The 10,643-nt window shown below is 42.7% G+C and overlaps 1 protein-coding gene across 1 annotated transcript in view; it reads right to left on the bottom strand.

Annotated features, from left to right (window-relative positions):
* ELAVL1 (ELAV like RNA binding protein 1) overlaps positions 1-3,012 on the bottom strand; it is a 30,241-nt gene extending 27,229 nt beyond the window's left edge. The window contains exon 1 of the mRNA XM_057376918.1: positions 2,792-3,012. Within this exon, the coding sequence (XP_057232901.1) occupies positions 2,792-2,963 (172 nt within the window). The 5' untranslated portion in view covers positions 2,964-3,012. The remainder of the gene's footprint in view (positions 1-2,791) is intronic.
* Positions 3,013-10,643: the final 7,631 nt, after the last annotated feature.

Here is a 10,643-nt window from a genome sequence, read left to right as displayed (position 1 = left end):
CAAAAAAAATCCCCAAAAATAAATATACCAAAAAAAAGAAGAAAAAAAAGAAAAGATAAAAAGAAGTAGTCACATCTCTAACAACAAAACAGACACACCTCAACCAATAGCTATAACCCAGGTGCACACAAAGCCAAAAGCTCCTGGTAAGTAATGGGAACTGACACTGTGGTTTGCTGCTACCTTCACCTTCCTGTAATGCTCCTCAATAGCAAAATAAAGGTTGAGCAGTCTGGGGGCTTCAGAGAGTTTCTCTACATTTTATAACCACAATCTAACACATGGAACAGATTGTTCAATACTATGCTGCATTTGAAGCAAAACCAAACAACATATGTAATGATCATAATGAAATACTTTGCTCTAAGAAATCCAAACCTTGGCTTTCAAATCAATTCTTGAATCCCAGTAATCAGTCCCCAGACAGCTTATGCCAGTTCAATAAGTTATGAAAAGCTGCATGCCAGGCAGAAGTATTTTTTCTTCTGTTTCATTAACAGACAATAAATTGAGAAGAAATGTACATATCAGTCAATGTTTTACACAAAGCAAGCATTATCAACTAAACATTGATTTTAACTCTGCTAATACTAACATTAAAGGGAATTTCAAAGACAAAATATGCTGATTATTAGAACTTCATGGGGGCACCAAAAGTTATGGCTTCATTGAAAAGAACCAAACTGATCCAAAAAGTCTAATTCCAACAAAAGCAAAAGTTCCTTCCCTCCTGCCTAGGCTACTCAACCCGCTATATCTCACATGCCAATATTATGACTTATCTGACCAGAAAACAGGGTCAGGGAGCTGAACAGGTTTTTCTGCAGCTCCAGTTTCCTGCTCTCTGCCATGGGGTCAGAGAAATGCAAGTAGAGGCACAAGAAAAGCAGAACTCTGCCACATGACTGTTCTGTTCAGGGACTGCCTCACATCCATCTGTTTAATAGAGTTTGAGAATAGACACATATAATGTGAACATGAAGTGGCAGAAACAAAAGCAAGAAGAAGAAAAAATGCTTAGAAGGAGCCAATTCTTTGGCACTGATATTCCAGAACTATCAGTGAGCATGGAGATGATTGGCAACTGCTCCTAATAGTGCTGCAAGCAAATGAAAAATTAGGTAGCAACAAAATTCAATGGCCTGACCACAGCAGCTGCACAGAATCCAGCACATGCAACCAAGTTAGAGARAAGCCAGACAGGCACTCAAGGACTCTCTGCAACACTAGCAACAATTTTATTTGATTCTTGAGGTTAAGAASAACCATGAGCATACAAGTGTATGTTCTGGACTTTACACTACCCAGCACTGTCAAGTTCCAAGTTAAAGTTAACCAGACTTTACCACAGCGTTTGATGCTACAGGAAATAGCGTGAAGTACTCAACTTCAGGCACTCATGAATCTCTTGCTTCCCACTGAAAAGATCCCKCCCTCCCATACAGGTGATTCTGTGCTTATTTCACAGTCCAAGGTGTGGGTCAGCTATGACTAGCTATCATTAAGCATGGGGTCTTATTCCTTGCAAAACCAGCTTTCAGAGTAAGCCTCAACATCTAAGTGCCTCAAAGCATATGACAATATCTGGGCTGAACACTCACTAACCAAAACACTGAAAGAAGTCGGTATTTAGGTAACTATTTTATCATGACTGAATATCCTTTATATACATCCCTTAAGTACAGATTTAGACAGGCAAACATCATATGAAACTTCATCTGTAAGAATAAGAGGAAAGCCAGAGAYATGGAAATCAGAGAGGCTACTCAGAAGGGAAATTCTGAAGCTTTAAATTATTCAATTCTCATGGGTATTCGCAAGCAAATAAAGCATTAAAGATGACGCAGAAAGAGCTCTCATGCATTCCATCAGCTCCCATGCAGCTTTTACAGACTGGGGAGCAGTCTCAGGCCCGTTCCGTTACGGATTAGATAACAATCAGTATTGCTGGATTCTGAAATACAACACCGAGCATGTGCAGCAGAGAATTCCACAAGCACTGAGCTGCAGCCTGGGAACAAACACCAGTGCACAGCTAGTTAACAGCACATGAACTYTTTTTCCCCTCCAGAAACAACCAAGCACTTTCACTAAATCCAAGATTCTGCAAATTCTGAACAAGAATAACCAAAACTTTTAAATTAATTATTTTAACAGTGCAAGGATYAAAACCTCTTCAGTGTGCAGCTAAAAACTCCTGCAACTAAACAGATATGGCTCATAGAAGCAGTTGCTCTGTCAGCATTTGTCTTGCTTCAAGGAAACATTTAAGTTTCACAAATCAGAACAATTCATTCCTCTCATATTTTAAAGCTACTACTACCAATCCTATTTAACAAACTTACAGTTAAATTCTGCAACACTGATAAGACTTAYAGCCACTTCAGAACCTCGGCACACCTTTACTTTACTGATCAAAATCAGAACAAGAGCTTTATTTGTATATCAGGGCTCTGGCAGAGTCAAAAACACTCAAGACTGTAGAGAGAATAAATCAGCTGGGGACTAAACCCAAAGCAGTTTTAGATCAGTCTATTGATGTTCAAATTTGGGACTGGTATTTCTTGAAATTCTCAGCCATACACACAACAGTCACTAACTTAACCTTGAGCATTCCATCTTTCCAATACCCARTCCTGGCATTACTGGAGAACCAAGCAAACTTGTCAATAGTTTGATTGCACACACACAAAAATATTTAATATTTCTACATTAAGTTGCATTCAATCAAGTATTTGACTGCTTGAGCAGTCTAGCACAAGGTGACACTTTCTGAAATACTACATCATACCTGCAACTTTGTCCCGAATAAGTTTTGCAGATTCYACTTCGCCGATGCTGCTGAACAGACTCCGTAACTCATCCTGCGTCATGTTCTGAGGGAGGTAGTTCACAATTAAATTTGTCCTACCAATATCGTCCCTGCAATCTTCAGCCATGTGATCTTCATAACCATTAGACATTTTATAATTAATCTGCAAAGAGAAAAAAATCTTCAGTGAGTTTCAGACATYCACATTTCCATAAACCAAACTTCCTCCACCTGAAATAAATGTGAATGTTTATTTTAAAAAACTGAGAACAAGCCAATGCTTCAGTAACACATTTTTTCAGCTCMCAAAACAAAACATTATTTGTTGAAAATTCCAGAACAATTCAGTCTTTCAAAAGCACAAACACAACATTTTACAGAACTATGTGCCATTAAAGAGCTCCTCAGGATTTCCATTTTTTTTGCATTAATAAAAAGCACCACAGCAGATTTTGAAGATATTACACAGAAGTATTCCCAACAGCCAAGACAAAAATCAGGTTCCCCACGTCCAGCACTTGATCAGCCAGAACCAAACTGCCACTTCAACCCGAATTCCAACCTTATGCCCAGAACTCTTTTAGACACAGAGAGGGGAAGCAGACAGATATGACCCAGTTCAGTGTTTCAGCTGGGGCCTATTTATTTTCTAAATGTCTTCCCCTGTAAATGTCACCCATCCTGTACCTCATGGCCTGCTACTGTTCAATGCTGCCTTTGGCGCTGTGTGTATGAAATGGTGAATCTGTGCTGCACACTGACTTGGGGGCATATTGAGTATTTGACAGAGTTTCTATTTTTGCACCTTTTTAAAGAAAGCCTTGAGAAAACATCCAGAATTCCCATMACAGGAAGATACTCTCTGCTTAAGTCTACCATCAGGGACCGAATCCTCATGTTTTAGTTGACCTACAATTAAAACTCACACCAGACTCAAGCTGTTCATGGCTTRTTAAAATCAAAGTTTTTAAAGCACTTCATCTACTTCAAAACAGTCAAAATCAGGGTATCTAAATCCTGTTCCTGCAACAGAGAACTGGATCTGTTAAAAGATGAGCCCTTCCAGGGACTGCACCACTACTGACAGCCAGAAGCTGAATAATGGAAGAAGTCAGAAACAGCAACCAGAAATCCTCAATCTAGAAAAGGAACACTCACTGTATGAAAGGCCTTCCAGGCCCTTCACCAGCAGCTGCTGTTAATTCAAGTCTGCCAGTGAAGGTCAGATTTTCAAACCAACAGTACCTGAGCACATTTTTGTAGAATAAGGCATGAGAATATAGAATAGCCATCATTATAGCCACTTATGCTAATTTGAGATTTAACATACTATGGATTTGAACTGAGCCTATATCTTTCCATTATGTGCTGAAGCATTAAGAACTGGCAGCTCTTGCTCCCTTCGCCCACAGATCAGTTTCTACCCCCATTTCTGTGTTTCAAGTGTCAACACAAGGCTGTCCCAGCACCCTCTGCCTGTGGGACAACCACCTGTACTGTGAAAGCAATGGAAAACTACACAGGAGGGAAGCCCTTTCTGTTGTGTCAGCAGTTTTAAACTGCTTTCCTTGCAACAAGATAAGCACCAGTTAATGCCACAGGATAGGAGAGCAGGGGGAGGCACTGCAAAGCTGGAATCGGGKGAAGAGACTCCCCTTAGCAGACAAYTTTTAAGCTGCCAGGTCATCTCAGTTGTACTGTAAATTCTGTCATTATATACACGTTCCCTCCTAGCTCTTTCAGAACAGACTGAGCACAACCACAGAGAACCACACTCAAAACAGTTGAACTGATTCTGGTCACCGTATCTAAATTATAAAACTACATAGCATACATTTTCAAAATTATTTGAACARAAGGCAACTTTGCTTGCCTTTGCCCTTTATAATCAAGCCCTACAAGCAGAACACACCAATATGTTGATGAGTCTGCAATTTGTATAGTACGGCTAGAATATTTAGTAAGCCAAGGAAGAAACATTGAGATTTTTCCACTTTAGGAGGCAAAAGCTCACATTTCCTTCACTTAAACCAAATTTGCCCTATATTGCCATTTATTTATTATTAAAGYCCTTCCTGCTGCCAAGATTAAAAATTTACTATATACTGTAATGATTTCAAGAACAGATTTAAGAGATTAGGGTTTTGGGATTATTTTAATGCTCCAAGTGTCTCTGCTGCCTAAAAAGGAGGCACCACAGTCAGATACCAACCACAGAAACCTTCCCAGTACACCATGATGAGAAGTTACCACACTTCTATTTGGCTTAAAGCAGAATTGACAGGAGTTTGGCAAGCGGCCATTGTTTTTCCATCATTGTCCCACATCATCTAACCTTACTGTCTGCAATATGCACCTTCTGCACCTCCCAGGATACTCAAGGAGGGCCTGGGACAGTGCTGATTCAGAGCCATTACAAAGTGGGATGGAAGCTTCTACCTGCTTTTCTTCMCTTTCAGAAAATAACCATAGGAAGCCCTTGCATACAGGCCTGGCAAAAATTTCCATGGGATACCAAGAACGAAGCAYGCAGGAGTAACAGAGGCACAGTGAAGAGCTAAAGGAGCAGAGAGCTGTTAGAGATACTTCTTTCTTCCTAATCTCTCACTGAGCACTTACACAATCTGCTGCAGGGCTAATATTGTCTAGACAGCCTGGAAGTTAGTAGGAAACCACTTCCTCTGCTGGKGGAGCGTAGGGAAACTCCTCCACCCCATTGGTCTGATGCCACTCTGGGGGTCCTACTGGCACTGCCCCAGACTTCTGGGATCAAAAGCCCCAGTGACCCCTGGGGCTCCACRTGACTCTCTACACACCCCACACTCCCACAGCCAGACCAGTTCGTTCCACTGGCTCAGCCTCAGGTTTCCCATAGCACAGTCCCARACTACTATTGGGGTCACAAACTTGAATGCAGACACCTAAACAGACGCTCACAGAATCCCAAAATGGTTGGGTTGGAAGGGACCTTAGAGACCATTTCACTCCACTCCCTGCTGCAGACAGGGACACCTTGCATGACACCAGGATGCTCCAAGCTCTGTCCAAGTGTCCTGGCCTTGGACACTGTCAGGGATCCAGGGGCAGCCACAGCTGCTCTGGGCACCCTGTGCCAGGGCCTGCCCACCCTCCCAGGGAACAATTCCTTTCCAATATCTCATTCATCCCTGCCCTCTGGCACTGGGAAGCCATTCCATGTGTCCTGTCCCTCCATCCCTTGTCCCCAGTCCCTCTCCAGCTCTCCTGGAGCCTCTTTAGGCCCTGCAAGGGGCTCTGAGGTCTCTCCAGCAGCTTCTCTTCTCCAGGTGAACACTCCCAACCTGGCCCCAGAACAGAGGAACCCCAGCCCCCCAAGCATCTCTGTGGCCTTATCTGGATTCACTCCAATAGGTCCACGTCTTTCTCGTGTTGGGGTCCCTAGAGATGGAGGCAGCTCTGCAGGTGGAATGGATGATGGATCAGCTAGGGCAGAATTTAAGATGGGAAATTCTTCCTGGATCAATGAGCTCTGTGGCACAGAGCTTGTGRCACCTTCATTGGAGCACTGGAATGGGCCACAGTGAGCACAGCAGGTCCTTCAACCACAGCAGACCTGAGGTTGCTGACCCAGCTACCCACCATCACCTCCATCTTTCTCTGCAATAACGTGCAAGTCAGCATCACCCAGGTTGGGCTATACAGGGAAGGGCTTCAGGGAACAGTGCCTGAGAGTCCCTGAACTGGCAAAATCTCCTTGTTGATGTTGTCAGTGGTAAATGAACAAGGACYGTGAAACCAGTGATGCTGCAGAGTTCTGCCCCTGAGCTGCTTCATCAACTTGCACTTCAGTCTCACAGGTTTATTCATGAGCTCTGCCTGTGTATTTAAGAATCTCAATGGGGAGCTTCAAGTAGAACCTCTGGGCTATTAGAGCCCTTCTCCTGTTTCTCCAGCACACTGGTATTTGTTGACATGCCTTCTCCCCAGAGTCATGGCTGACTAAGAGGCAACAATTTTGTTTTAAGACACTACACTGCTCTGGCTCTCAATCCTGAAGCTGCMGAGCCATTTATTGGAAACCACATCTGAAACAGAACAAAAAGGACACTACTATATTCAGGCAAGTGTCAAACCAACCCAGAAGACAGATGCAGAGGTGCTGAGATGTCCAGGCTGGAACACATGCCAAAACCAATGCCACACATGTAGAAGGGACTGAAGAACCTCCATGAATTTAAACTGCTTCAGGAAAACAATTTTCAAGAACTACGCAACACCGTGCTGTCATGCAAAAATTTGCTTTGCAGCCAGCTGTCATGTCAGGATTGAGAAGTAAGAGTTTAATCAGGATAAAGAAGGGACAGACACTGGGGTGGGGGGAAAAGCAACATACTTATTTCTCTAAAATTACTGTAARGAACAGAAGAGATTTCACCTGAGTAGCCATACCAGCAGAAAACCCTCCCCTAGGCCTACCTGCCTCCCAAGAAAAAGTTTCCTAGTGCTCCACAGYCAGAACAATTACTTAATCCAGACCWTTCTACATCACAGGGCCTTTYTCCATAACCTCCAAGAAAACCCCTTTTATTCCTTATACAAACTCTTTTCATGTTCCCAACAGCTCTGCACATTGCACCCCACGAGCACAGACCTCTTTATGAATACCCTGACAGACCACAAGGCAAGCAGAGTGCAATGCAGGCCCCCTGCTATTTGACTCACTATTCATGCACTATTCCCTCAAATTCCTTCAAAATCCCATCAAATCATGACCAAATATCAAAAGCTTTTTAGGGGATGGAGAAGAATCACAAAATCCAGATTGTCTCTTCAATTCAAGAACAACATTCATACATGTTGTTCATACAACAACATTCAGTGTATGAGGGGAAATAGCATGAAGTTGAGAATAAAAGGTCATCCCAGTGTGTACAGGTCACACACTTCAAAGCCTCAACTCAGATCCAAGCAACATGTCTAAATCTTCCAACAGATTTTTTTACTGAACAGTTGTGAGGACAGAGGGTAATGCTTAAGTTTTTCAGGTAGGAAGGAGAGTGCCCATGTTTGAGAGGTGCCTGATGCTGTTTCCAAAAAGCAAGTCTGTGACCACAATGCAAGAGTCCTGKTCTCATATTTTCTTGCTCAGGCCGAGTGGCAGCTCTGTGTTACATGAATAAGAATCCTAAATTCTGTTGGAAAAGCCATCTTCCTCAAYGGTGAACATGATGCTTGGATACACATGGAAACTTAAAGGCAGAAAGTAAAGTGTTACAGATTCCTCCACCCAAGCTAGTTACCCTAGTTCTCCTTCTACTGTCCCACAGCAATCAATCAGGTCAGTATTCTCTGGATCATCTGATTTCCTCTGCCATGCAGCCACAGTATTTTAAATCGGCAAACAGGAAAAACTTCAAATTCAATATTCAGTTTGATTTGACTGGCATTTTAACTCTCCCCTGTCTTCACACAAGAATGAAAGTAACTCGATGCTGACACATGCTACTGAAASTCACTAAAAAAAAAGTTTGTCTTTGGACAGGAAGATTATTTTACCCTGAAACCRAGTGTTGTCATAGATGCTGTACATATATGATCCCTCCATACTGATGRGTAAGTTCCCTTTGTAAATTTGGCAACCAAGCAAAAACCCTTTGTGCTTGCCAGCCCTTTGGGTTTTCCAGAGGTAACAGATCTCATCTCTTTGATTTTTTTCCCCTTTGCAAATCTGAAACCAGGACACTACCCTKGCTCTCCTCAGCTTGACTGCACCTAAGAGTCCAACACTTTTGCCAGTAAAAATAGCTTGACACCACAGAAGTGGCCATTATTAAAATCTGCTGCTGCATTTCTACAAACTTTATTTCTATATGCTAAACCACCGATTTCAGTGTAATATATTTTARGCTTTTTTGTTTAATGTTGTTTAATAAGCACTGGGCATAAACTTAGTTTTGAGCTTATTTTTGGTCTAACAAATCTCAATTGTCATAATTTTAACACTACAGCAAAGCAGTTTTGGAYGTTTGTTAGCAATCAGATTTGTCTAGAAGAGTTTTAAATGCCTCCCTTACTTTTTTAATTCATGTCCATAAAATAACATTAACAAGGTGTTTTTGACACTGYTTATTTTGCCATTCAGAGACACAAGCATTTGAGGCCAAAAAATAAGCTGCRTTCTTCAGAGCAATTATCTTATTTCACCAGTCTGATGAACTACACTCAATTTCCAAGAACAAAATTAATCATTGTTGGGATGCTGTCAGAAATCAGATACAGGTTGGCAGGAATTACCATCCTCTGCTGGTCCAACACATGGGGGAGATGAGGAACCCCTCTCTGCCTGAGCTGTAGAAACAAGGGCAATCACAAACCTGCAGCTGAGACATGAAGATGTGCAGCCAGATCCAGATCTCCCCATCTTCCCAGGTTAACAGCCAGACAGAGGATAGCAGGCTATGCTCAGAGCTTCATATCAACACCTCCAAGTAGCACAATATCCTTCTCAGCACAAGAAAGWCATGGACCTGTTGGAGTGAGTCCAGATGAGGCCACAAAGATCCTCCAAGGGCTGGAGCCTCTCTGCTCTGGGGCCAGGCTGGGAGAGCTGGGGGTGCTCACCTGGAGAAGGCCCTGGGGARACCTTTAGTGMCCCTTGCAGAGCCTAAAGGGGYTCCTAAAGTGTTGGAGAGGGACTTGGAACGTGCACCTGGAGRGACAGGAMAAGGGGGAATGGCTTCCCAYTGTCAGARGGCAGGGATAGATTGGATATTGGAAAGGARTGGTTGGCTGTGAGGGTKGRGAGGCYCTGGCACTGGTTGCTCCGAGAATCTGTGGCTGCCCCTGGATCCCTGGCAGTGTCTAAGGCCAGGACACTTGGACRGGGCTTGSAGCAATTTGGGATAGTGGAAGGTCTCCCTGCCCATGGCAGGGGGTGGAACAAGAAGGTCTCTAAGGTCCCTTCCAACCCCAAACATTYTGGGATTCTGTGATTCCACAGCTGCTTGCCCCTGGGTTGAAAACGCTGCCAGTTAACATCACAAAGTTCTTACACATGGAAGAGACAGCCAGACAACTTTGTGCAGCCTGGACTATCTCACCTTCTGCAATGGTATCTTAAAATAAACAGGTTTATGAAAAMCAGATATTTTTAAAAGGAAATCATTTATCTTCCTTTTTCTAGACYGTGTCAGATTGTCCATAAATTGCCTTTGGCAATTTTTTCACCGACACAAAAGACATCTGGAGACAAAGAACTGTGCTGTGTGGGAATGACTCCTTTCTGAGGGTGAGGGCAAGAGATGAAAAGAAGTGGATGTAAGAACTGCAGATTCCAGACACCTTCTGACAACAGCTGCCCCACACAYTGATCCAACCTTGGATCACACTGATCCATTTTTGGGTACTTTCACTATGATGGGCAGAAAGGCAAGTGAATGGCAGGAAGAAAAGACAGCATCCAACTTGTTCTCTAGGACAAAACAACGAGCTGGAAACCCATCTCTAAGGGCCTGATGAGACACCATGGTTTGCTGCTGTGTTCCTACATGGAGGCCATGGAAGCAGTAGGATATAGGAAAATTATACCTTTGTAATTACTGTGCCACTGCTACTAATATTAAAAACAAAACAACCAAACCAAACAAAAAAAAAAAAAAAACCCCAAAAAAAAAAACAAAAAAAACCCAAACAAACAAATCCCCAAAAAAAAAAAAAAAAAAAAGATTAAAATCTATTTTTACATACATCACCTACATATAACAAGGCTGTATAATCAAATGGATCATTTAGGCCAGCAGTTTGAAGCTGCAGGCGCCTGATCACAGAACTGCACATCAGACAGAAGTGTCCT

The sequence above is a fragment of the Malurus melanocephalus genome, unplaced genomic scaffold (assembly GCF_030028575.1).
Source record: "Malurus melanocephalus ecotype Western Australia unplaced genomic scaffold, MMel_1.1 scaffold_293, whole genome shotgun sequence".
Taxonomy (NCBI): Eukaryota; Metazoa; Chordata; class Aves; order Passeriformes; family Maluridae; genus Malurus; species Malurus melanocephalus.
The sequence above is the reverse complement of the archived record's forward strand: the minus strand, read 5'-3'. Positions and strand labels throughout refer to the sequence as shown.